The 27,634-nt window shown below is 48.7% G+C and overlaps 2 protein-coding genes across 7 annotated transcripts in view; both read left to right on the top strand.

Moving 5' to 3' along the window:
- The window catches only part of PLEKHO2 (pleckstrin homology domain containing O2), a 42,628-nt gene extending 34,139 nt beyond the window's left edge, over window positions 1-8,489 (top strand). The window contains exons 7-9 of one of the 5 annotated variants that reach the window (XM_074600651.1): window positions 69-158; window positions 314-450; window positions 4,522-8,489. The gene's annotated coding sequence lies outside the window, so the exon portion shown is untranslated. Of the gene's footprint in view, window positions 1-68; window positions 451-4,521 lie in introns of all 5 variants that reach the window. The other 4 variants (XM_074600650.1, XM_074600649.1, XM_074600648.1 and 1 more) reach the window with 4 other exon arrangements.
- A 1,645-nt stretch (window positions 8,490-10,134) lies between these two features.
- Window positions 10,135-27,412, top strand: ANKDD1A (ankyrin repeat and death domain containing 1A). Of its 2 annotated transcripts, none has more exons than XM_074600629.1 (15): window positions 10,135-10,235; window positions 12,666-12,769; window positions 16,999-17,097; window positions 17,704-17,802; window positions 18,251-18,355; window positions 19,250-19,348; window positions 19,766-19,864; window positions 20,692-20,790; window positions 21,144-21,239; window positions 21,486-21,584; window positions 22,491-22,589; window positions 23,960-24,055; window positions 25,249-25,450; window positions 26,153-26,284; window positions 26,520-27,412. In XM_074600629.1, exons 1-15 carry the CDS (start codon window positions 10,202-10,204, stop codon window positions 26,579-26,581), a joined length of 1,524 nt encoding a protein of 507 aa, XP_074456730.1. In that variant the 5' UTR covers window positions 10,135-10,201; the 3' UTR covers window positions 26,582-27,412. The 2 variants fall into 2 exon arrangements, with proteins under 2 accessions (XP_074456730.1, XP_074456729.1); XM_074600628.1 differs by having other exon boundaries at window positions 21,141-21,239.
- The last annotated feature ends 222 nt before the right edge of the window (window positions 27,413-27,634 follow it).

The raw sequence follows: 27,634 nt of genomic DNA, 5'->3' as shown, positions 1-27,634 counted from the left end.
TTAATTGCGTCTGTTATTGCCCAGTGAGAAAATGCCAATTTCTCAAGACAATCACATTAAACTTACAGATGTCAAAAGAAGCAGTGCCTAGAACTTCTTTAAGGAGCCTGGTGTCATTCCTGTAAGAAGTTTGCGTTCAAGAGTGTCGTGTTCTTCTGGTAAGTAGCTTGTTTGGAATTAAAGTATTTTCAGCGCTAAGCACAAGAGATGTAAATTCGGGGGTTTGCAGCCACAGCCACCATTCCTATGGAACAGAAAGAGCACAGGCTGCTCTCTACAGCTCTGCGCATTCCTGCTCCGCTCGTTGTGACAGAGGCAGAGGACAACCTCCACAGCAGCCCTGTCCCGCTTAGACATTGCCCCCGTGGACTACGAGACATGTCAGCAGAACAGAAGGAATTCTTCGGCCTCCAAATCCGGACCCTTGGAGGACCCTTCGCATTCACCACGGTGAGTAACAGCAAATTGAAACGCAGCCACTGCCTACCCTGGTTTCCTGGCATTTAGCAGGCACTTGGGACGGCTGATTATCACCAGTCTTGTACTACCCAGAGCTCCCGAATCCTGCAACGGACTTTTTTAGGGAAGAACATGGTATCTGCATGCGATCCCATTAATACCATGGGAACAGCATCTTGGTTTGAAGATGTAATGTCCACACACTGGTTCTGCACAATTGCATTGATGAGGGCAGCCAGCCCTTTGGGGTTTGACCCCAATTTCTGGATGCAGCAATCACTAGCAAACAACAGAGGCCAACAGTTTAATATTTCCTTTTTTTTGAGCGGCTAGGTGCTCCACTGAGTTACTGTGGCTGTAACTGAGCTGTGTTACAAGCCATCTCCAACAAGAAGGCACTGGAGCAGGAGGTAATTGAGGGTTGGCTCCCGGAGGGAATTTTCCCTTAAAAGGATAACTACATTGTCATGATGCAACCAGCTTGCTTCCACTGCCCGCAGAGCTTTTTGCAAAGGCGGCTGCCAGAGCTGGGGGCGGTGGCGAGTATTAACAGCAGACAGCAAGGAGCAGCAGGGCAGTGGCTGCTCCTTAAATGCTACAGGAACTCTGGCCTCTCTCGGCCATGCTCTCCCGTGAAGGGCAGAATGACATGCAGGCAGTCCCAGAAGGTCACTTCAGTGCCACGTAACAAGAGGCCAACTCCTGCCATCTGCTCAAGGTAAAAAGAAACCTCAGCAAGGGATTGCAACCAAAGAAACCAGCCTCACAAGAAGCGCTTGCACACAAAAATCAGCAATATTTTCAGAGAGGGGCAGGCAGGATGCCAGCTGAAAGCATACCAAGGCCGCACAGGATTTTTTTCCGATTAAATATTTTTCCACCAGAAAATAACTGAAACCCCAGCTTTTCATTTGAGAGTCCACGGAACAATTCTGATCAAAGTTCTTTAGATGAGATCAAGGCAAATGGCGAGAGAGCAGAACCTTAGAGCGGCCTCTTGCCCAGCAGCAGACAGTGCTGGGAAGGGAGAGCCAGGTTTGAGGCCAAGCTCTCCCCTGCAAGACTTTGACCGGTGACTTGAACCTTGAACCTCAGGTTCCCACAACCCAGAGGAAATTGCCTTAACTCTGACACAACCCCTGCCCCAGACCCAAAATCCCTCCCTGTCCTCTGGACAGCCCACCCACCTGGAGCTTTGCACTGTGCTCTCCAGTGCGGTTCGGGAAGGGCTGCACTGTGGTTTTTACACGGAATGAGGCTAAAATAGGAAAGGCTGGGTTTGGCCCAGCTGTAGCGGCAGGCACCGGTTTCCACCTTACAGCTAAAGCCTCCTATGCAGATCTTGGGTGAGGTTTTCAAATCTGACTCATGCTCGTGCGGTCTCTAACACAGAACAACCCACCCATCATGCTGCAAGAGAAGAAACCAGGACCCAGTGTTTCCCTGCACCCTGATGAGCAGATAAAATATGCACGAGTGAGCAACAGCCAGGTCTCAAGTGAGCAGAAACTCCTGAGCTGGCAGAGCAACAAGGGTCTACACAAAGTAAAGCACCATCCCTTCCCCCGAGGACTGGCAGCCTACGGAACCCCAAGCAGCTCTACTCCTTATATCGCACTGGGGAGTCAAGGCATGGGACAGAAGCCCAGAGAGCTGCTGAGACAGATTCCAGGTCACCAACAAGCCATCGTCACTGGAAGCAGGATCTCCTAGGACTGAGCACCTTGAAGAGGCAGACCACCAGCAACTCTCTCCAGACCACAGAGGTCAGCTCAGGAGCTACAGTAACTCTTTAGCCGATCCCAGTTCTGCCTGGTGTTTGCTCCATCTGGTCCCAGCCCGTTGCTGGGAAGTGTCTGCTTGAAATAGTTCCATTTCGGGAACTCCACAAGCAGCCGTGGAGATTCAGCACACTTCCTCTTAGCTTTAGGGGTGGAAAACTTTACTTTCTAATCAGTATTTCTCTGTAGAGAGAATAATTAAAAGCTTCAGCACGATAAGTGCGTTAGGGCCCATAAACAGAAACTCATCCACAGATTAAGAGCAGAAAGCTGGAGAATTACAGGTGTCTACAGGCACAGACTGGTTGCCATTTGGCTTTCCCTTTCTATGAGTAACGGCATGAAAATGAGTCAGGCTCTATGGCTGAGTCACAGCAAGTGAATATAAACTTCCTCTTCAGACCAGGAGAACCTGGGCAGGTGGAGGAAAAGCTCTGTCTATTCTTCTGCCCTAGAGAAACACAGCACAGTTCATCCGTGGAGTTGCTCCAGGGTCTGGGATCTGCAAGCTTGTCCCAAAGGACGACCCTGTGTTGGAAACATGATAAACATAGGACAACATCTGCCTTCTGTTTCCTGTGCTCTGTACAGATTATCTCGCTCTATAGATAACTCTGTCCTTCTCAAAGAGAAAGCTGGGGTTTGTGCTTTTTAAACGTCTGCTGAGACCAGCTACAACTTGAATCAGCTCATTCTAGATCTGCTCCCAGACCGCGTGCATCATCACATCTCAGCATCATCCGCTAGGCACTCAAGCAATGTGATTACACATCTGCCCGGGGTTGTTTGTTCCCTCATCCCTCCTTCTATGAGCACATGTCACTGAAGCCAGAAGCAGGATGGGCAAAGCGTTCTTTGCACGCACGCATGCTCTCTCCACACACAGAGCAGAGCTGACGCCCAGCTGAGCTCCCCCACCTCCTCTCCACTGATGTCATTATTTTCCATGTTGCTTGTTGCGACCAGAAGTGAGGAAGCCCCAGGAACGCAGCAGCCCGTGTAGGTGCTGTTTCTGCACCGAGCATCAGCAACTCCAGCAGCAGACTTTAAAGGGAAGCCTGGTGGGCAGTGGGCTGCAATAAAATAAAAGTCATCAGGCTGCGATTTGACATGAGCAGAGCTCCTTGTAAAGCACATGACTCCGGCTGCTATCCTGGCCCCCTCCCCCTGCCTCCAATTCCAAGACCATGAAATTACTTATTAGGCTTGGAACAAAACTCTTTCGGTGCACTTGCATGTGGCTTGAGGCAGAGACAGATGTTTCAGGCTCTGGAAGAAAATTGCTGAGAGAGAGAAATTAAATGCTTCCAAAGCTGCAATGCTGCCTCCTAACAGTGTGCCTTCCTGCTCCTGCTGCCGTCTGTGGTTTACCATGGGATCAGAGAAAAAGGGAGCCATGGCATCGCAGCTTAGCGAGCCTTTGCTTCCACTTTGCTTTTATTAAATGCTCAAACGCAAGATTTTTTTTGTTGCACTTGAAATTTGGCATTGAGTCCTACAGCATGACATAAGAGCAGCTCAGGGCTGTGCCTCTGGCAGTAGGATTCAGCACTTTAGGTTTATGGTGATAAAATCCTACATTTCAGCTGCACTTTTGTCCTGAAAAAGGCAGGGAAGAGATTGCCTTTAGGAGCCAGACAGTCCTCAGAGGCCCAGGAAGCAGAAGATCCTCCCTCTTTTTACACACGCAGGAAAGAGAGAATAAAAACATTGCCTGCAGGCATGTCAGCAAGGGGATTAGGATTCAGTGTCCGATTATTGTTTGGTTTATACGATGCAGCCGTTCCCACCTCCCCTAACCAAACACTTGCTCAGCTAACCATCGCATTCAAACCAGGGAGGGTCGTCACACCAGCTCCATCACACCATTTCTCTTCTCAAATACAAGAAAAACGATTTTCTGCCCTTTAGATCCCTCCCTGCTACACTTGCTTTCCTTCACACAGTAGATGTTTTAAGAGTGTACTGGTCTTATATTCCTGGTTTTGAAAGACCAGCCTCCACTCTTTCAGTAAGGTACACAGTTCAAAGCAGGGCCAGGATGACCACTGGGACCTGATCTTCACTCTGAGATGGAGGTTGTCACACCAGTAATCTCCCAGCTGCTGGTCAAACCTGGGACTCATGCATTAAGAGAGTTTGAACACAATGGACTCATACAGACCTCCTTCAACAAAGCAAATATCCCCCCCATACAGTATTTTTCTAAGATACAATTTGGGTACTTAGTGATACTTGTGATACTTAGCAGGTGTTTTTTGCTCCTCATGTATTCCTGCAGGATAGATGTCAGCCCAGTTCTCCACAGCTGAAAGGAGAATATACTGAGTGGGAAGATGCAGTGAACTCGTGTCAGCAAGCTCTATGTGAAGGTCAGGGATCAAGAGGAGTGACATAATCATCAGGAACAACCCTGGCGACAGTGCTAATTGAGTGTAAGCTTCACTTTCAAAGCTACATAGAAACTTAAGCCCATTTATCTTTTCAAGGGATTTAAAGGCCTATCGGCTTTGGGAAGTGAGAGTGACAGGAGAGGGAAGTTCAGAATCACCAGTTGAGACTTCCAGTTGCTGTTAACGTGGATTGAACTGGATGTGTCAACCCCGCAGCAGCATCCTGCCAGGCAAGACTCACTCACCCACCCTCTGACATTTCCTGGCTTCCTTGAGACTTTTCCTTAAAAACAAACAAACAAACAAGCCAACCCTTCAATTTCTCTAACATGTGATTTCCTCCCGATCCCATAATACTGGATTATTCCTAAGCCTAGACAGAGAACATAATTTTGTGATCCAGGCTGCTTCCTGAGCTAGGAGCAACAGCTCTGCTGAAATACCTCATTCTGCGTTGTCTGAAACACTGCACAGGATGAGCAGAGTCTGGGAAGAGAGGAAAAACGGAATTAGAGGCTCGTGAAATGGACACTGACAAAAACCTGAAGCATCGAGCTCCCTCAGATGCCGTCTGTGTTTAATCCAGTCATCAGACAGTCTCTGTTTAACTGAATATTTGACTTCAGAATTGGGCCTGAATTATTATTGGCAAAGCTTCCAAGCTCCACAGGTCCCTCTAACAAGCTGTTCCTCTGTGGAAGCCTTGCAAGGAGATGAATACAGCCTTTGAGGAAAGTGCTGGATCCCTTCTCAGGCTTCCAGAGTGGGTTTGTGGAGTCCCATTAGGTGTCCAGGGTTTCTGAAAGCTTCATATATTGACTGTTAGAAGCTACAGGGCTGATGTTTGTGTGCATTGCTGGGATGTTCCCCGAGGAGTTTTGGCTCTGCAGCATGTCACAGCAACAGAATTATCAAAGAAAGCACCAAAAATAACCTAGTCTACAGGACAACTAAATGCCTGGCCCAGACAAAAAACAAATAAGACGGTGCCACACATGAAGCCATGTAGCCAGACCTCTCATGTGGATTCCGTTCTAATGGGACGTACCTGGAAGCGCAGTTTGCAAGGCAGGACTCAGAGCTGGTACAGTTAGTCCCTTTCATACCCACAGCGGGGACATAAAGCAGCACAAACATACAATTCCTCGTGGCATCAACAGCAGCCGTGTACCTCAGTGCCCAAAGGATCTGGTGCAGGTGCTGCCATGCAGCGCCCATGGTTGCTATCAGCACATTATGCTGTTTGACACCCGGTCGTGTAAAAACAGTCCATCGGCATTGAAAGAGGAACGTAGTCATCCTCTCTCCCATGCCATATTCAATTTCCTGACTATGGCAGCATATGCCAGAAAAAGACAATCCTCCAGGGCTGGAGGCTGTCGCCCGAGCCAGGCTCCCCCACTGCGGGCAGCTCCGGGGAAGCAGAGGCTTGTCTTCCTGGACTAAAGGCCGCTGCAGGCAGGAGGAATCACCTTCCAGTTTTGCTTCCAAAGGGAGATTATAAATTAAAGTCCAATTTGCTAAACCTTTAGGTAAGCAACTGTTTCTGCATAAACACATACTGGGTTTGTGGGCTGTATTACATGGCTAGCTGCAAATCTGACTGACTTTAAAATCACAGTGTATACAACTAAACCAGAGAGCAAACAGAGCCACATTTTAAAATGGAATGGATTTAAGCAGCCTGACTCATGATTTTTGAAAGCTGGAGATTGAAAATAACGATTATCCTAAACTAACACATAAAAATTACGCATGCAAGGTAGGAACACAAGACACTATGCCAGAGAGCTTCACTTCTAAGTGAAAAAGAGCACATAGCTGGCTTAGCTAAAATTATTCTTCAAGTGAAATAAAGTCAAAGACTTTAACACCTTGCTGAAGATGGAGTCAATATCAGGATTATATTGCAAAAAGAGCTCAAATTACCACCTCTCCCTGTCATTCGTTATGCTACAACATTAGTGGAAAAATCCAAAAGCACTTTTAGGTCTGTTAGCTAATAAATGGATCCCTAGGCAAGTGTTCAGCATCGTAAATAAATCCTTGCTGCATTCTGTACTTGGTATCAGCAGAAAGTCTTCGTCCCTTCCACCCCTGGACACATACCTATTTAGTAAGGAGAGAAGGAACTGCCTACGTTGCTTTTTTTTTCTCCCCACTGGAAACGCCCAAGCCCACAAACAGACATGAACTTTCAGGGCATCTGCACTACTTCTCCTCCAAGGTTGGCATTAAGCAGCAGAAGAGCCGGAGGTGATCAGTCCTGTCTGATTCAAGCTCTGGAAGAGGTGCAGACAATGACATTAACAGCGCCAGGTTAAATCCGGACAGCTTCCCATCCAAGGATCTCTTACAGCATAACAAAAGACTAGCAAGAGCCAGAGGTCGTACCCAAGGCTGGGAGGTACCGTACGTCCGTATAAGCTGGGATTATTCTCGCTCTGCCCTATTCAGGCCTGTTTCCCCAGCCCCCAGGCACTAGGGTGCCCAGTGGGAAAGGGCTCAGCCCTTCTCAGTCATTCCTGCTGGCGCCAGTCCAATTTGGCTAAAGACACTTAAATATTCATCGAGAGAGAGCAAGACTGCGTCTCGCCGCGCCGGGTGCACAGACTGCCCTCCTGGGAGACGGGACACCTGCCTTCTCCACTCCCTGCTCCATCAAATCATTAATTATTTAAAATAACAGGAAAGAGCAAGAAAAACGCTCCATACCAGACATGCTCGCAGCCTGCTGTTTGCAGTACTCTCTGGAGTCTTGTGGAGACCAGGGTTTGCTTCTCCCCTCCGGCAGAAGCAAGGATCAAACCTAGCTTTCCCTCTTCCTTAGGGAGGATGCTCTACCCACTGGGCTATTGTACATAAGAAAGGCTTCCCCTTTATCCAGACAGACCTTATGTTTGCTTTTCCTACTGGAGAGGTTGTTTTTTTTTTTTAAATTCAATTTGAATAAAAGAAAAACAAAACACAAATCCAAAGCTCTGAGACCAGCAGCTAGCCATAAACCCCCACACTCAAGAGCTTAGGGTTTACCTCCTCGTTTCACAGCCGGACAGGCCAACAAGCCCTTCTTGTGGTCCCTGCAGCGGGCCAGCTGCTCCAGCACAGTGCTTGGTGACAGAGACCGTCGTTAGGGGGCTTCAATGGGATGGAAACCACCAGCTCAGCCCTGCTGCTGCCTGCCCTGAAGATAGCTCTGGTGTGGCTGTGCCCACGGAGGGATGTTTCTGAAGTAGCAGAGGGTCTCCGCGTCCCCTCACTGACACTGCCTGCCTCCCTGCATCTCCCACCAAACGCGCCCCACACCGTCTCACAGGAGCAGCTGTCCTGGTTTGAGCAACACAGGACTAATTTCTCTACTAATGCTTGGGAAAATTGCACTTTTAGAAGACTCTAGTGACTGAATTTGTGAAAATATTTACTTTATAGCCAGCTATGCTATGTGGCATTCAAGGTCTCAGTGTTTTCGAGCCTTGCCCGGTGCAAGGATGAAACAGAGCAAAACCTGGGCACTTGACCCAAGCTGCCCAACAGGATTATTCATACCATGAATGTCACATTCTATATAAATTAGAAAGTTTGCTGTGTAGTGCTCTCTCTCCCTTGATGGCAGCGGTCCAAAGAACTTATCACCCTGATGCCAGAGCCCTGAGCCCTTCCCTTCCTCCCAAAGCCGCAGTGCTCACACATCCGACATTTGCTGTCCCCTGCTGGGAGCGCACAGCTTCCTGCCCATAGAAGGGGCTCAGTATGATCTTTGTCTATTTTATATTGGTATTGGATCAATACTGGTTCTTTAGTATTATTAATGTTAATTATTTAGTCTTATCCTATTAAATCCTATTAAATATTTCAACCCTTGTGTTTCCTTGTTTGTCCCCAGTTCCCCTTCCTGGGTGGGGAGGGATCATCGGGTGATAGAACATTTGTCTAAATAACAATAAATTGTTGTGGGTTTCTCAAACCATAACAGCAGCACGGACCCGCACAAGGGTCCCCGGGACAGGGGTGTCCCCCAAAACTGTCCTGAGCCCAGGGAACAGCCCCATCTGCACCCTGGAGTACATTGCTCGTGCTGTTTATCGTGGCAGGTGAACAGCACGGGCACCCTCATGTGGTCGCCGGCATGAGCGTGTGCTCGCCGCCAGAACCCGCAGTACTGCGAGGATGGAGGGCATGGGGAGAGTCCTCCAGGGAGTCCTGCTGAAGGCTCAGAGGGGCCCATGACAAGGACCAAGTCTGTAGGCCAGCATGGTGCAGGGAGGGAATACAAATCCGATGTCACCTCTCCTATCCAGAGGCCAGCAGCAGAGAAACCCCCCTTCTGCAGTCTGCTCGCCTTTGCTGTCCTGGCCACTGGAAAGCCATACACAGGAGAAACCAAAGTCCTACCATGATTTAAGCTCCTGTCTCCCAGTCCTGCATATCCTGGGTTGGCAGAACGGGTTAGTCCTTTCTCCTCACACCACCCTCCCATCCATCTGAAGACCAAAAACCAGCATTTACTCAATCGACCCAAGGCCGTCACTCAACGTGTCATCCCATATCCGTGGCAAGACTTGAGTGCATGCAAGCGAACACAGGAAAGGCCAGAAAATGCACGCAGTGGGGAACACCAGCGTGCCACACTTGCCCTGATAAATTAGATACGGGGAGAAAGCTGTGGGGCCAGACCCACACCAGAGACCTCGCAGCGGCTGCACTGAAATGGCTGTGGCAGAAAGGGGGGTCCCCGTGTGCCTCCAGGAAAGATTTGCCGCCAGGAGAACTACTGCCTTGTCCTTCGTGAAAAGGCAGCGGCACCTCTCCAGCCTGGAGACGGACAACATGGACAGGACCAAGCACCCAGTTTTGTGATTTCTTTTTTGGTCTGTTTTGGACCTTTTTTTTTTCTTTTCTGCCTACCTCAGACCTCCCCGAAACAGATCTGATTCTCCCCCCAACCTCAGTTCAGCCACTGCTTGGTGCACCCTCCTCCTACTATCAAAATGGAAAATAAAAGACAAAACCAGATCCAGGTGCTGGAACAGGAGAATTAACTCCAACTCTGAGTGAAGAGTGCTTTTAACCCCCTCCTGCATCCGCTGCCATGTCCCGGCCCTGTGGTAGGTGGGAGCACCTCATCCCCTGGAAATGCCAACCCCTGAACCCTGCTTTCAGGGGAAAAAAACCCACAACCCACCTCGCATTTCCCACAGAACAGAAATCTTTCTCCTCCCAAATCGGTTTGGAAACAGCATTAAACCACCCACAGCTTCCAGGCAGCAGCACCAAGCCGAGCCACACTGAGGTGACAGGTGGCCGCAGCCGAGGTACGGCCCTGCTGCCCCCTGACCGAAATGGCAGTATCTGGATTTTCCCCCTCAAGTCACCCCCAAACGGCCCGAAAACACCCTGTTTGTCCGAAAGAGGATTTATTTCCATTTTATTTTCCTTTAAATAACAGCTACAGAGGCGCTCTGCGGCGGCGGGGCGGTGGCAATCAGTCAGCCCGCCCTGAGGCGGCGGCGGGGCAGCGGCAGCCAGCCAGCCCGCCCTGAGGCGGTGGCGGGGCCGGCGGGCCGCGGCATGGGGGACGACCTGGCGTCCGAGGGGGACACCCGTGAGTAGGGGCGAGGCGGGGGCTGCCCTGCCGGGGCCGGGGTCGGGGCCGCCGCGCCGTGAGGGGGTTCGTCACGGAGAGGGCTCCGTGAGGGAGAGGGCTCCGTGAGGGAGAGGGCGAGCGCGGCCCCCGCCTCCCCCGGGCCCTGGGAGGGGGCGCAGGTTGGGCCGAGGTGCTTTAAAGAATAACGAGACTTAGAAGAATCCATTCGGACACAAAGCAGGTGTGTAACCTACGCGGGAATCGACGCTGCTTTTGCCCCAAAGCATCCCGTACCCCTAAGGATGCTGCAAATAACGCCGGTACCCCCGACCTCGGCGTTGTGGCCGCCTTTATCGGCCAGCCCCCGGCCGTACTGGGTTGTCTTTGTGTCCTGCAGCCTCGGGTAGAGCCCAGCTAACAGCTTTAGTGCATTTCTTTGCATGCCTTTCTTCTCCTTTGCTGCCTTTTTAAATCTCTTGCATAATAAACTGACAGTGTGACGGTGCATTGCACTGAGGGTAAATCGCTTAAATTGTTTTCCGCGCTGGTTGGGGTAACTGAATTCGTATTCAGTACCATACGGTATGAAACACCCTGGAGCCTGAGCTCAAAAGAGAAGGAAAAACTGCTAAATATAGACTGAAATGCTGCTGTTGGATGGGTCCATGCCATGATGTGAAGTGCATTTACATTCACCGGGCTGGCTTTGCTGGTGTGGACACTAGGTAGGAAACTTTGACCATCAGATGGTTTCCCATATGTTGCTGAGAATAAATAAACTGCGGCTTCTACAGCCTTAGCAATGCAAGGTTTGTTACTGCATCTTCACAGGTAGAGGAAAGAATAAACAAGTCAAGGGGCGATTTGTCATCGCTTGACAATGATGCTTTGTGCGATCATAAAACTTAAGAACACATTTCTGTCACCTGGAAAGCAGGGGCAGCAACATTTGCTTAACTGAAGTACAGGGTTTACTCCACTGAATGGAGATAAGCATTTGAAAGGGGGTAGTATGTGTGTAGCCATTGGTGTGAATAATTAACATAAACTCCACAAGTTTTTCACACGTTCTCCTGACATTTCCTCTCACTTGAAGGGTCCACGCAGTGTGGAAACGCAGTTGGTTAATACACCTCACCAGATGAGAACAGCATCTCAATATACAGCACAGAAAATCCTGTTCCTGCAGAAATCAGTGTAGAAATCCTGCTGCCTTCAGGGAAGCAGTAGGTCCAACGCTCTTGAATGACCCTCTCTGGTATTAAGATTTGTGTTGTTTGTGTTTTTCTTGAGCTAAAAGGTTTTTTTGTTTGAAGGTAAGAGGAACAGAAATTGGAAGATGAGGTTATACCTCTGCTACCCTAAGAGTCCACAGCAGGGGTGCCTTCCTTCTGTGCCCTGCAGAAAGAAGTGGCGCGGTGCCATGTAGGCAGCAGGCCTCTTATCTCCTCCGTGTGGTGGAATGGGAAGAGTAGTATGGTTTGATGCCTCTTGTATGGCATGTGGTTAGTGTGTTGATACAAAATGAAATCGCATTGAGTCCCTGCTACCCTCAAACTGCAGCCTGAGATCTGCAGAAATGTAGAAGAGAGCAGAGCGTGAGACAGCTCTCCAGCGGGCTGTGACAGGCTGAGGGTCTGCCTCAAGTACCTCTCAAAAGAATTTCCCAAAAGCACTAGGGCAGAAACTAAGTCCAAGAAAAACTGACACCAGCTTTGCCAAAAACCTTGAGAGCCTCCCTGTGGGGCTGCGGCAGGCCCAGAGTCACAGCCGTGCTCTCGTTTCTTGGCAGGAAGGTTTGTTCGATCAAGGAGAAGATTGCTGGGGCAAGGCCCAGCATGGAGAGTTAACACCCTTAAATTGTGCCTAACTGTGCAGGACAAATACTGCCGGTTGTGGTAAATTGTGCTCAGAACTGCCACGGTCTATTAAGAGATGCAACACTAATCACAGGCCAGGCTGGCAGTTTTGTGCTGCTTGGCTGATTCAGGTTGCCCGGCACAGGACGACCATGTGTAAAGGCCTCCTTGTAGAGCAGTGGGGTGTAAGTTGAAGGATAGAGGAAAGGGTCTGTGTCATCTGCCTGAGCCCTCATACCGGCTCTAGGCCTGCAAGAATGCCCAGAGGACATGGACATAATGGATCAAAAGGTTTTACAGCTGGAGCAAGCCCATGCGGAGGAAGACACCAAATTAGAATAGAAGCTGGTAGGACTGGAAGAGCACTGATGCAACACAGGGGTACTCAGGGAAGGGGAGATAGTGCTAGGGGACGAATCCAGCAAACGCCAACATCTGTAGGGCTGGGATTCTCGCTGGAAGAATCTTTCTGCAGCCATCCTTCCTTGAAGCCACTGGGGTCGGTGAGATGAAGGGGTTTGTTGGGGCATGCTGCTCCATGCTCCATGACAGCACTGTTTTAATGCCCGCTCTTCTGTCCCTGCTGCAGTGCTTCATTCAGAGAAGGAGTTCCATGATGCGGCGAAGCGTAATGACACGGCCAGGATGGAGGAGCTCATCAGGAGAGGGGTTGACATCAAAGCCAAAAACAATGTAAGTCCTGGGTTTTTCCACCTCTAAGATGCAGGAAGTGCTGAGGGTGTGTTTCAGAATTGCAGCTGCTTAACACTGCTGTTCTTATTAGCTGCTCAATTGGTCAATGCTATAAAATACACCACCCAAGTGCTAAATAGGGCCTGTGGCAACTGAGCAGTTTCACAACACGCTGAAACCCACAGCACTGTCATCCTGGCCAGACTGCAAAGTTGCAAGTGCTGAGGGAGGGGGATAATTTATGGTTCCCCTTGGAACCCATGTTCCAGATACACATGGCTGCAATGGAAGGCTTTGATTTTCCTATCTGTGTATGCCAGGGCTGTGGGACTAACTCAGTTCCTGGTGGAGGTCTCCCCTTGTTGACCAGTAGGTTCCTTGGGATTCAATCTGTCTATTCATGATCAGCATGTTTCTCATTCCTGTGCTGTCATTTTATCATAGAATCATAGAATTGTCAGGGTTGGAAGGGACCTTAAAGATCACCTAGTTCCAACCCCCCTGCCATGGGCAGGGACACCTCCCACTAGATCAGGTTGCCCAGAGCCCCATCCAGACTGGCCTTAAAAACTTCCAGGGATGGGGCTTCCACCACCTCTCTGGGCAACCTGTTCCAGTGTCTCCCCACCCTCATGGTGGAGAACTTCCTAACGTCCAATCTGAATTGAACCATCTCTAGTTTTAATCCATTCTCTCTAGTCCTACCATTACCCAACATCCTAAAAAGTCCCTCACCAGCTTTCTTGTAGGCCCCCTTAAGATACTGGTAGGCCACAATAAGGTCTCCTTGGAGCCTTCTTTTCTCCAGACTGAACAACCCCAACTCCCTCAGTCTGTCTTCATAGGAGAGGTACTCCAGCCCTCTGATCATCCTCATGGCCCTTCTCTGGACACGTTCCAGCACATCCATATCTTTCTTGTAGTAGGGGCTCCAGAACTGGACGCAGTACACCAGGTGGGGCCTCACGAGAGTGGAGTAGAGGGGGAGAATCACCTCCCTCGATCTGCTGGCCACACTTCTCTTGATGCAGTCCAGGATACGATTGGCTTTCTGGGCTGCAAGTGTGCACTGACGGCTCATGTTGAGCCTCTCGTCCACCAGCACCCCCAAGTCCTTTTCTTCAGGGCTGCTCTCAAGCCAGTCACTGCCCAGCCTATATCGGTGCTTGGGATTGCCCCGACCCAGATGGAGGACCCTGCACTTGGTCTTGTTGAACTTCATGAGGTTGGCATGGGCCCACCTCTCCAGCCTGTCAAGGTCCCTCTGGATGACATCCCTTCCCTCCAGCCTGTCAGCTGCCCCACACAGCTTGGTGTGGTCAGCAAACTTGCTGAGGGTGCACTCAATGCCACTGTCCACGTCGCTGACGAAGACGTTAAACAAGACCGGTCCCAGTACTGATCCTTGAGGGACTCCACTTGTCACTGACCTCCACTTGAACATGGACCCACTGACAGCCACTCTTTGGGTGCGGCCATCAAGCCAGTTCTTTATCCACTGAATTGTCCATGCATCAAACCCATATTTTATCAGCTTGGAGACCAGGATGTCATGCAGGACAGTGTCAAAGGCTTTGCTTAGGTCCAGGTAAATGACGTCAGTTGCTCTTCCCTTGTCTATTGATGTTTTGACCTTCTCATAGAAGGCCACCAGGTTTGTCAGGCACGATTTGCCCTTGGTGAAGCCGTGTTGATTGTACCCAGTCACGTCTTCATTATTCTTCTGCCTCAGCAGTGCCTCCAGGAAGATCTGCTCCATAATCTTACCAGGCACGGAGGTGAGACTGACTGGCCTATAGTTCCCTGGTTCATCCTTCTTTCCCTTTTTTGAAAATGGGGATTATGTTTCCCCTTTTCCAGTCAGTGGGGACTTCGCCAAACTGCCATGACTTTTGGAATATAATAGAGCAGCTTAGCAACCTCATGCACCAGTTCCCTCAGTACCCGTGGGTGTATCCCATTGGGTCCCATGGACTTGTACACTTTCAGGTTCATCAGATGGTCATGAGCCTGATCTTCACTTACAACGGGCAGTTCTTTCCAACCCCTGCCATTGTCTTCTGTAACTCCAGGAGTGTGGCTGGAGCCCTTGCCAGTGAAGACTGAGGAAAAGAAGTCGTTGAGAACCTCGGCCTTCTCCATATCACTTGTCACCAGTTCTCCTGTTTCCTTTCTGAGGGGGCCCACACCTTTCCTAGTCTTCTTCTTACCATTAATATACCTATAGAAATTTTTGCTGTTTCCCTTGATCTCCCTGGCTAGATTTAATTCTAACTGAGCTTTAGCTTTTCTAACCATGTCTCTTGCTGCTCGGACAGCTTCCTTATATGCCCCCCGTTCTAGCTGTCCTTTCTTCCACTCCTTGTAAAGATTCTTTTTGTGTGACAGTGTGTCCAGGAGCTCCTTGTTCATCCAGGCAGGTCTCCTAGCATTCTTTCCTGCCTTCCTCTTTGTTGGTATACTTTGCTCCTGAACATGGAGAAGGTGATCCTTGAATACTGACCAGCTGTCCTGGGCCCCCCTTCCCTCTAGGGCTTTGTCCCATGGCACTTTGGCCAGTGGATCCCTGAAGTGATCAAAGTCTGCATGCCTGAAGTCCAGGGTCATAAGCTTGGAATACATCCTCCTAGTTGCCCCGAGGATCTTAAATTCTATTGCTTCGTGGTCACTGCAGCCAAGGTTATCCCTGAGCCTCATGTTGGTCACCAGCCCTTCCCTGTTGGTGAGAACGAGGTCTAGCATAGCACCTTTTCTTGTTGGTTCCTCTACCATATGGAGGAGGAAATTGTCATCAATGCATTCTAGGAACATCCTGGATTGGTGGTGCCTTGCTGTGTTGTCCCTCCACCAGATGTCAGGGTGGTTGAAATCCCCCATGAGGACCAGGGCCTGTGAACAGGAAGCCACTTCTATCTGCCTATGGAGGGCCTCATCTGCTTGGCTCTTCTGGTCAGGTGACCTGTAGCAGACGCCTACTGTAACATCACCTTCCCCTGTCTTCCCTTTAATCTTAACCCATACACTCTCAACTGACTCATCGTCCTTCCCCATATGGAGCTCCATCGATTCTAGCTGGTCACTGATGTAGAGGGCAACACCTCCTCCCCTCCTACCCTGCCTGTCCTTCCTAAAGAGCATGTATCCGTCTATCCCTACATTCCAGTCGTGGGAATCATCCCACCAAGTTTCAGTAATAGCCACTATGTCATGGCGTTCCAGCAGCACAGTGGCCCTTAATTCATCCTGTTTATTGCCCAAGCTGTGTGCATTCGCGTAGAGGCACTTCAGCTTGGCTGGCCGTGTCACCCTCTTGTGCGAATCCCCCTTGATTCCCTTGGGGTGTCCCGGTGCATCGTCCCCGGCTTGCCTCAGGGCAGCAAGTTGAGAGCCCTTACCAGGACTCCACCCCTCTGCCCCTGGTATGCTGCCCCACTGTTTGTCACAGGCAAGAATGAAATTATTGACCCCTTCCCCCTTCAAACCTAGTTTAAAGCCCTATCAATGAGCCCTGCCAACTCCTTCCCCACAATCCTTTTCGCACTCTGGGACAAGCGCATCCCATTAGCTGCTCGCAGCTCTGGTGCCACATATACCAAGCCGTGATCGTAAAATCCAAAGCCCTGTCGACAACATCAGTCCTGGAAGCCATGAATTGACCTGTTGACTCCTCCTGTATATTTTCTCATCCATTGCTAATGTCAGAGGGATGGAGGAGAACACAATTTGAGCTCCTGATTCCTTTACCAGTTGCCCTAAGGTCCTGAAATCCCTTTTAATTGATTGTGAGCTACATCATCACTTCCCACCTGAAAGACCAGAAGCAGGTAATAATCTGAAGGACTCACAAGGGTGGGAAGTTTACCTATGATGTCCTTTACCTGGGCACCAGGGAGACAGCAGACCTCTCTATGAAGCGGGTTTGGTCTGCATATCGGGCCCTCCGCTCAGCAGGGAGTCACCCACAACAATGACCCTTCGATTTTTCTTTTCAGGGTCAGTTTTGATTTTAGTCCATAACTGCAGTTTCTTAATAGAAGGTAACTAGAACCTGTCTACCTGACGAGAGAGTGTAGATACAGAGGATTATGTCCAAAGAAAACCTTGCACAGTGTGAGAAATTCCGGCTCCATTCTCCTCTGGCAAAGGAGATTTTGGCCTTCAGGAAGGCTGGTGGATATGCATGCCCTCTGCATACATCAGCCTTCCCTCTTTCCTTCCTTCCCTTCCAGACAGACCGGACTGCCCTGCACTGGGCTGCAGGAGCAGGGAACGTGGATGCTGTGCGACTGCTCCTGGATCACGATGTCCCGGTGGATGACGAAGACAGTGTACGAAGGCAAATCTCCCTTCTGTGTCCTGCAAATGTGTTTTGTGTTGGGGGAGCGCTGGGTACTGAGTGCTGGGGCAGCAGTGACAGACGTCACCTGAGTCCTGGGTGGGTGGCACAAGGTTTTGCAGGCTGTGGCCTCCCTGCTGAGGCAGGTGCAGTGCCTTTCTGGAGCAAGCCTTGTTTTCAGATGTGTCTGTGCTCTGTCTTTTCACCTTTTCCTTGCATTCACAGTGACTGAGGAGGCGGCTGGTAAAATCTATGAGGTTCTCTGTGTAGCATGGGGATGCTCGGCTGCTTCTGGTCATGTTGTTGGGGCTTGTGGGAAGACAGCGACAGCCAGCAAGTTCTGTCTTCCCCCATAACAACCAGGCTAATACGCACCATTGACTAGGAAGTGGCAGTCAAGAGGCAGGTCTCTGCTCAGCTGCTGCGACCATCTGTGGCAGGAATAATAGTAATTGAAGAAAGTGGGCCTAAAAAAAAAACCAGAGAGAAACAAAAGTATTTGGAAAACTTAATGAAGCTAGGGGGACAGCTTCCCTCTTGGATGGGGATGGCGGTAGCTGCAGTTTAGCTGTAAGTATCTCTCTTCTCTTCTGCCCAGTTTGGAATGAATGCGCTTCTGCTGTCTGCCTGGTTTGGTCACCTCCGTGTCCTGCAGATCCTCGTCAATGCTGGGGCCAAGATTAACTGTGTCAATAGGGTGAGAGAGTCTCCCCATGTGGGTCCATCACACAGTTCCAGACAGTCATGGGGGGGAGAGAGAGCGAGCTGTGAGCCAGGGTGATCCCGTGTGACAGCATCTACTCTGGGGACGGCCATCTGCATTTCTGCTTTATTCCTAAACCAGGTGTAATAATTGTAGCTATAGAGATCTACACGGCTTTCTCAGCTCACGTTTGTGCATTGCTGAGGTGGAAGGTGTTACAGAAATGGGAAATGGGTTTACTGTGAATTTTAAAATAGACCTTGGTTGGGAAAAGGAGCATTAATACTTCAGAGTCATAACTTGCTGTCTGCAGCACAAACTGTTTTAGCTCTAGAGGTGCAGGGAGGCATCGAATGGGTCTTTGCTAACCGGAGCGGGTTGTTAAAAGACTGTCCCATTATCTTGGACTTGTTAAACAAACGGTCCTTTATCTCCTCTCCAGAATGGCAGGAACCTGCTCCACTGTGCGGCTCAGAGGGGACACATCCAGGTGATGGAGTTCATCATGGAGGACCTGGAGGACGTGTATGTGGATGAGACAGACAAGGTAGAAAGGCTCTTCACTGCTTTGTTTCTTTGTCTGCTGAGCTTAGCAGGAATGTTGCCCTTGCTTTTGGGAAGAGACCCAGAGTCAGATGCTACTCCCGTAGTACCGAGGGTATCCCACACAGGCTCTGGCCCTCCTGTGGAGCGGGGCTTAGGGATGATGGGGATTCTGGCTCTGGTCAGGCGTCAGCAGCTAAGGCTTCCCAGTGTAGCCTTTTAGCAGAATAAATTCAGGAATTTCAGTGTCCTTCTCTTGTGCAGCTGAAATTTCGGGTTGTATTGTAGGCAAGCAATAACCAAGGGTAGCCCTCTCCCAGCATGTTCCAGCCTTAGCTGATCTGTTCCTGAAGACAGCGTAGGAGGAACACAGGCGAACACACTCTTTTCTGCTCCGTGGCCTTCATGGTTCCCAGAGTGATCCCCGCTCCGATGCTTGGGAGTTAAATGAGGCCACAAGAGATCTGCCTTTTCCCCTTTCCCCCTGAAAGGGGTTCTGACTCCCTTGAACTGGGGTCTCAGATAATAATTACATTTTTTTATCCTTAGTTGCTTTTAGTAAACTATCATCCTCTATTTATATGAAATAAACACTGAAATGATCTGTTCTTCAGTGTTTGGCGACACCAAAGTGCGTGGAGTTGTTAGCCCCAGTGGGTAGTTCAGTTCACCTTGTTTTGTTAGGGTCATCCCAAATGTAAAGCAGAATAACAGTTAGCAACAGAATAAAAGATAACTATTTTTGAAGTGCAGCACTTTCCGCCACCCTGTGGACACTAAGCTTGCTGTGCAACTGGGTTATCGCACAAGGCATTGTTATATTGCTTGCAGCAGATGATGTAATCTTGTGCTTTCTGAGCCTTTCTTGGGCTGTTTTTCTTTCTGTTTCCTTTCAAAGATGGACAGGACAGCGTTTCACCTGGCTGCAGAGTATGGGCGGCTGGAGGTGGTGGAGTTCCTAATTGGACTGGGTTGTTCTCACAGCGCCAAAGACAAGGTATGGGCATAAAACCACACGCAAGGGAGGTAAAATCCAAGGAGGATGTGAAAGTCAGGGAACAGGTTACCAAATGAGGCTCGTGCAGGCAAGCTGTCAGCAGTTGTAATTATGGTTGGGGTATGTCAGGGCTTTTCTTCCCTATCCACTTGCAAGCCATTTGCGCCTCAGTCCATGTTGGATTTCTCTCCAGGACTTTTCAGACAGGATACGCAGTGAGCCTGGTGGACCGTGCTCCAGTTTAAGATAGCTGGGTTTCTTCCCTCCCTGCTGCACCTATTAGAAGACACTTTCAGACTCTTGCTACTTGTTAACAACCTCCTGTTCAGTCACCCTGGATATATTCTGTGCAAGGTTGCGGTGTATGAACGCTCAGTCCTGTGATACATATATGTATGAAGTGATATTTACTTTCAGGAAGAAAATACAGCATTGCATTTAGCTGCTAAAAATGGCAATCTTTCTGTGCTGCAGAAGATTATAGATGTTGGAGTGGACCTTGATGAAAAGAACTCAGTAAGTACATTTAAATCAAATGAAAACCACATCAGTTTCACCCTTTCTCTCCCCAGAAATACTCTTCTGCCACAGTCATCAGGCTGAATAGTCAGTATTGACAGGAGAGGTTGAGAAAATAGCTGATTTTATCTGATGCATACGTGTGTAAATGCAGGTCACGCTTGCAGAGTATCAGTGAAAGGCAACATCCTTCTTAGACCAATATGCAATTCTAAAGTGTTGCCTTTTCTTCCTGCTGTATCTGCTGACCTACCTTATCACTCCATTTAATCTTCCTTTTTCTCCCTGACCCTTGTACATTCAAGTGCCTAAATGGTTATTGAGTGTGTTTTAAACTAAACTTCACTATGCTTTATAGTATTGATTTAGTCACTGAACATATGGACCTTCTGTTTGACATCTCTCTTGGACAGACCTACTTTGGAAAATTATGTGTCTGGAACGTAGTTAACGATTTAGATAGCAAATATTGGCTTAGTAGCGCTGTTACTTATTCCGGGGCACACTCCCGATTAAGTTTATCAGCAGTTTTTTAGTCTTATTTGGTTACTGTCTTTGAAAAGTGTATTTGATTGTGATTAAGATCTGAAAGAAAAAGGAAGCCACCTTCTGTGGTAATTCTGGTAGTGTTTGTCTTCCCCCAGATGAGCTGCCCTTTGTTCGAAGAGCAATAATAAAACAAGATTAAATCACTTAGGAATTCTGCTTGTTTCTTCTAAAGAAATGAGCTGCAGCCCTCAGAAGGGAGAACCAGTGGTCAGGGGCTGCTCTGTCTTGGCCTTGTCTACAGAAATTCTGCTTGTCCCCTTTTTTGCCTTGTCCAGGAAGGACTTACAGCTCTGCACCTGGCTGCTGAGGGAGGTCACAGTGACTGTGTGAAGCTGCTCTTGGAAGCAGGTGCCGATGTCAATGCCCAAACCCAGGTGAGCTCTGTGGAGGTGATTCCATTTCCAAACACTACATTATGGATTTTTGCCCAGACCTGTGGCCTCCCAGGGAGGGCACCCATTGTCAGGTGAGGCCGTGAGATGCCCAGCACTTCAGAAATAGCGCAGGGAGTCCAGAGGAAAGTACACACAGCTTTGTACAAAGAGGCAGGTGAAGCTCCTTGGAGCCGCTTTGGCTGCGGAGACAATCTTTATGGATTTTTCATTATGGGGACATGGGGAGATCGCAGGAGGAAGCAGGGAGATCTCTGTGGATAGTCTGTAACAACTGCAGCCTCTGAGAAGAAGCCCTGACTAATACCCATCTCTTCTGACATGCCTCTCAGAAGAAGATGAACTGCCTTCACTACGCAGCACTGCACGGCTACGAGGAGATCGCCAGGATCCTCATGGGCGCAGGAATCCACACAGACGTTGTTAATCATGTAAGTCCCGCTCGATGCTTTCATTGCTTACAAAAAGGCAAAGCCAGTTTGTGGAGCTGTTCAAGAGCACAAAGCAACTCTGTAAAGACCAGTGCTGCTGTGGGGTCTGGGCTTATGGGGCAGTATCCCCAGTCTGCCCACAGTCCAGGCTCGCAGCCCTCTTAGAATAACACATGCAGGGCACAGCATGGTCCTTTTGGTGCCATGATCTATGCTCTTCCTAATTGTAGGGTCTTCTTTCCACAGCAAAATGCATCAGCAATGCACATTGCGGTACTACAGAACTTCCCAGCTATGGTCAAGCTCTTCATCGATGCAGAGTGTGACCTTGACATTCCAGATAATGTAAGACTGCAGCTCCTGTTCTTTGTCTTTGAAATGTGAACTGGTTTCATGGGGGATTTGATCACCTTGGGGACAGGGTTAAAGAGGAATGCTTTAAAATGGGGAAAACCTGGAAGCACAACTTAGGAAACGTGAAACCCGTGAAACGATTCTGAGTGTTGCAGTGAGGTAATCGCTTGGTGGCATTCAACATGTGGGTTGTGCCATGTCCTTGGGACCTGTGCACAGCAACATTGCATAGCCAGGCTCTCTCCTCCCTGCTGGAAGCAGGTGGGAGAAATTTCAGGCCAAAAGATATTCTGCAAAATGTTTGAGGGGCCGAAATGGAAGGCAAGCCTGGAAGTAGCTGGTTGTGTCACCAAATTGCTTTATGTAGCTTGTTTATAATGTTTTGATGAATGTTCATTCTTTTAGTGATGTTCTCTCCTGATGACACCATAAAATTGCCACATTTTGTGTTTGATTTTAGTTGTTTCCATTGAACAGTCCCAAGGTACATACAGTTTACAGTGCATACGCATTAACCCAGCCCTGTCTCCCAGGAACAAAGAATTGGCACAGGTCCTTTCCTCCCTTGGCCAAACTATCTGCCTACAGAAATTGTTTAAATAACAGGAAATAATATAGTCCTATAAGCGACCCTAGGGAGCTCTATGGAACTGAAGAGGTTCCTTCTTTAGGCTGAAATGTCGTCAGGGAGGCTTCCTAGTGCTGGTGCTGGGACAGGGACAGACCGGTTCTGCTCAGCCTGAGGAACCCAGTCCAGTTTGAGGTAGGAGGGTGTTTGGCCCTCAGTTTAAAAAGGGATAGAGGGGAAAGGGTTCCTCTTGATATTGTTCTGTCCTATCCTTCCAGCCTCACACTTGTCCCTCTCTGAAATTCAGTCCTTTCACCCTCCTTCTGCAGAGGCAGCAGACCTCGCTCCACATCGCTGCAGAGCACGGCAGGCAGGACATTGCCGAGATGATTCTCATTGCAGGAGTTAATCTGAAGCTAACAGACAAGGTAAACGTCTCCATGGGTGAATAGATTCTATGGGGTATGGAGGGAAAATATGGATGGTCTTTGCCACTGTTTTTCATAATTTTCAAGCGAGGCTAGTAATAATATTAAAATCTGGATATCTCTAGGGATAAGGCCATGAAGCACTGCTGAGTAGGTTATTTTGGTGTGTTTTCCAGGAAAGAAGAGACTGATCCTTAGGAACGTAGAAGACAGTTCACACAAGGAACAAACTTTTTCTTCTCAAAGTTGTTCTAGTTCCTTCTACTTGTGCTATCATGCACATTAATAACAAAGATCTTCTTGAATAGTGATAAATAATATACCTCAGTAATTACAGCACACGTTTTAGTAGGTTAAAAGTATCTCTTGGTATAGATCTGGCACTGGCAGTCAGGGCTTTTGCCCTCTAATTAGATCAACAGAAGGAATTCTAGAGGAATCAAGCAAGTTGTGTGCAGCCTGAAAGCGTGGTGTGTGCCCAGCAAACGCTGAAGGGGGCTTGGGCAGAGATTATTATAGTGTCTGCCATTCGTAGGGGGTTAAAGCTCATACAGACTCAAAGCCACCTGCCTGAAATGGCCTTCAGCTGCAGTGAATGTTTGCCACCTTCCAGCAGTCTGTGGAACCGCAGTGAGACTCCGTGCAGGGAACACAATTCACCCTTTTCTGTGTGAAATTGGGTTTCTGCTACCAGTTGAGGGTAGATTCGTTCTCACTGGCATGCCCAATGGCTGGGCTGGCTCGCTTTCCTTCATGCAACTTTAAAATCTTGTTCCTTTCTGCTATATGCTTTTAGATATAAATATAAATCCCCCCGCCCATTCCAAAATCATGTAAGGAGCGTAGTTACATTTTCATAGTCCCATCAGCCTGTGCTTCTCCTAGGAGACTGTTCCTAATCACGCGGATGTGGAGCCTGTAAAATTAATGAGGTTGTATAAATCACTTCAGTTTCACGTGTCAGCAAATCTGCTGTGCAAAAGGCTATAAAATGCCTTGGACTGTAGCGCTGAGCTGGTCCTTTGACGGCTGCACCCGTGTTGCTGGGAGCCTGAAAGCACCCTGCCATCCACTGTGGGTTATGGGATGCTTTCCCAGCCGCTCCTGCCAAGCGGGCAGATCCCCCGCGGCACCAGAGGAGATGCTGCAGAGCCTAGAAAATAACTCCCTGTGCCCTGCACGCAGTAGCTCGAAGCTGGCTCACATCTGAGGTGCTTGCAGGTGGAGAATAGGAGCCCTTCATCCTGGCTGGGTGCATTGCTCAGTGGGCCATGCTGCCTGCGACTACAGACCACCGGGTGGGCATGGAGATTGTACCTCCCAAGTGTGCAAGGTCTTTTCCAGCTCATTTTTCCCCCTTCTAATTTCAGCAAGGGAAAACATCGCTGGATGTTGCCGCCCGAGGCAATCACATCAACTTGGCGGACATGATTATCAAAGCCGATCGGTTTTACAAATGGGAGAAGGTGAGTAGCTTACACCACCATCCCCTGAGTTTCCTGGGGCAGATGTAGCTTGATCCCCTCCATTGAGACTCCACATTACCAACCATCACAAGGGAAAGAAATGCAGGACATCCTGTGACAGCCTGACCTCCGCTTTCATCACCTTAAGAAAAACAAAAGTCCTTACCGTGCCAACAACATCTGCTTAAGGCTTTCCTTATTTAAAAAAGCCTCTGTTGTTAAAAACTCCAGGCTTTGCTGAAGGGAACAAGGGTTTTCAAAGATTCTTTGGCAGCTGTCCCCAAAGTCGTGTAGAAGGGAGCAGGATAGCGTTGGTTCCTTTTCCCAGAAGGAGAAACTGAAGCACTGAGCAGGAAAATGCTTGGTCCGAGGTCACCAAGTGGGAGGTGGGGAGTTTTTCAGCAGTGGGAGGGAGACAGCCCTTGTGAGCGGGGCGATCAATTCTTATTGGAGTTGTACAACCGACTTCCCTCTCAAACTTCCCCGCGGCTGGGGTTGCTCCTCCTGTGTGTCCCAGTATGGCTCAGCCGTGTCTCTCCTCCCATGGCCCCGTGTGCAAGGCGCAGCCGCACAGCCCCAGTCCCCCACGGAAACCCTGCCTACCCCAAACCTGTGCCTGAGCCAATTTGAGCAGAGAGTGTGCTGAAAACACAGCCAAACACCACATCCCTTGTGTCTTCGTAAGACTTTGGGCATCCTCCCATACCAGGAAAGACGGTGCTGTAGAGGGGAAAGAAAAGGAAGGGAGGGAGAGCATAAACCTGTGGCGCAGGCCCAGCTTCAGCAGTAATGCTGCGTATATGAGGCCCTCTCATGGGTTTCCGTGCAGCCCTAGGCAAAGTCATTGAGCCTCTTTGCAGTCTGGCGCGTAAAGGAGGTGAGCACGCCCCTATGTTGCAGGGGAGCAAGGAGATTTAATTAAATGATTCTGCATACAAGCCCCAGATAAAAGGCACTGTAGAAATGCAAATCGCATCGGCTTGGGCTTCCATGGCAAAGCTGCTGTTAACAGCGTTTGTTAACATGCATGATTAGAACCGAGGGAAACAAGAGAATGAAGAGAATTAAAAAAAAAAAAAAGTGCTGTGCCAGAATGAGCTCACAGCGACCTGCAGAGCTGAGGGTGTGGGAGGCTGCAGAATTCCAGGTACCCATGCTGCATCCCAACTGAAACCCCTGTTCTGGCTTTGCAGGACAACCTGAACAGTGATTCTGACTCCTGGGTGGCAAAGCACTTGACCTTTAAGCAAGACCATAGGCTGGAAACACAGCACATACGCTCAGTAATGTGGAGATTAGCTACTAAGTACCTCAAACCTGGTGAATGGAAGAAGCTGGCACATTACTGGAAATTCACTGATGCCCACATTAGGGCCATCGAGCAACAATGGACAGGTATAAAACACTGCCCAGGTATTTTCCTTCCCTCACTGGGACTGCGTTTCTAGGAGATAAGTCTGCAGGAATAGCAAAGCATGAGGAAAATCAGATGGCTTGTTTGAAACAACCAAAAGATTAGGTTAAAAAGCCTGTATTTAATTAATGTGGAGTTATCTACACACTGGAATTTGTCCAGGAGAAAGCACACAAGCATGGGGGTTGGTGGTTCATTGCTTGCTCCTTCTGAGGCAGCTGCCAGACCTGCGAGTTCTTGCTGCAATTCTTGTTCTATAGGACAGAGGCAACGTGCTGGTTTTATGGTTTTTCTTTTAAGGAGATGAACCAAGAAGGTAGTGAAGTCCCATTTAGAATTTAAGGGATACATTAGCAGAAGCAGGTTCTGCATTTCAGAAACAGATCACGACTGGTTCGGTTACTGTAAGGACTCCTGTAGTTTGCACGATGCTCTGAAGGCAGAAATTCTGTGTTGCCATGAACGGTTGTCTGACGAGCCTAAGCTCATTCACAGCCCACTCTGTTAAATTTAACGTTAATCTAGAAATCGCACCACAACTAGGAATTAAGCTAATCTGTACTTCAGAGCATCGTAGTAAAATCCAAAGAGGAGGGAGGGGTGTCCGAACCCACCCATTCAGAAATCTGCTCTGGTCAGGGCTGTGCAAGTGCAGGATTTCAGTTATGGTTTGATCTTGGCAGGTACTAAAAGCTACAGGGAGCATGGCCACAGAATGCTGCTTATCTGGCTCCACGGCGTGATCACGGCAGGAGAAAATCCAATCAAGGGATTGTACGAAGGCCTCGTGGGGATCGGAAGAAGAGATTTAGCAGGTAATACTTTTGTTTTCCTTCAAATGACGCACACTGAGCACTGCCTGAATTCTGTGGCTACACAACATACAGAGGAAAACTTCAGTGAAGCCAGTTCACACGAGCTGGAAGGTACCGTGTCCTGCCCCCTTGCTACCATTACATTTCTTTCTTTTCCTTTTATTGTGGTAAATTAACACATCCTGGTTTGGCTTCATACTTTCTGTGCAGCGGAACATTCCCTCTTCTTTTACAGAAAGCATTCGGAAAAAAGCAAACGCAGACTCTGCCTCTCCACGGAAGTGCATAGCGATGTAACCTGGAGGGCACCAGCGGCGCCATCAGCTGGTGCGTCCTCGGCTGGTTTTAGAGCTGCAGGAGAAACCCCTGCTCCGCTGCTCCTCAGAAGGCAGCTGCCACCCAAGGGCTTCTTGTCACAGAGAGCTGGCATCGCTGCTGCTCCCTGCTTGGTCTGAAAGGCGGCGATCAGTAAATGCTAGCCATCAAAAACGCCTCTTTACGCAGGGGGGAGATTTTTCTCTGCTATGGCATACGGTCTGGGTACCAGAATTTCAGTGAGGGAGTCTCAACTTGTCATACTGTGAGTATCAGGAAATACCACACTATTTTGCTGTAACTTGTTTACATCACATTTTTCTATGTAAATTTCTAATTGCCATTTTTTAAAGTTATTGAGGGGAAAGCTTGTTTTCAGAAATGTTCTTTACTTACCTTTTCTTTGCGGGTGGGGGGGAGGTGTCTATCACTTGTGTCTTAGATGCATTCATAACTTCCCTGTGAGTGTGGGAATTTCAGAGGAAGAGTCAAAGGCTGCCACTTGGGCCTTTTGGGACTTTAAGGGTTGTGATCTTTAATGTTTTGACTCTTCACACTATTGTTTATAAATAGTGTACATTAACCTACATGTACTGTTTACAAATCAAATAGGCGACTTCTTTAATCCCTAGGCTACAGCTTGAAAAGTATAAGATAAGGCTGGTTATTGGTTATCTACACAGCTTCTGACAAGGACATACAATTTTCTTAAAGATGAATTTGTCACGTAATACTCAGTATTTATTTTTTACTGTGTTTCAAGAGAAAAATAATGCCTGTATTTCAATAAATCCAGATTTTACGCTAAAACTTACTAGTTATGTCTTACTCGTTTGTTTAAAAAAAATACTACATACATAATTCTAACTTAGAGCTAAACCGGTGCAACCTTATAATTAAAGCCTGAGGTGAATTCAAGCAGAAGGTGCTGATTTTCTTAATTTCTAAAGGTTTCTGTGGAGGCCAGCCAGGACTGCGGTGACCTACGCTGCTGTTCTCGCGTAGTCAGAACGAGCAACGCTTACTGAAATTGAA

The sequence above is a fragment of the Larus michahellis genome, chromosome 9 (genome assembly GCF_964199755.1).
Source record: "Larus michahellis chromosome 9, bLarMic1.1, whole genome shotgun sequence".
NCBI lineage: Eukaryota > Metazoa > Chordata > Aves > Charadriiformes > Laridae > Larus > Larus michahellis.
This window is presented reverse-complemented; position numbering and strand designations above follow the sequence as displayed.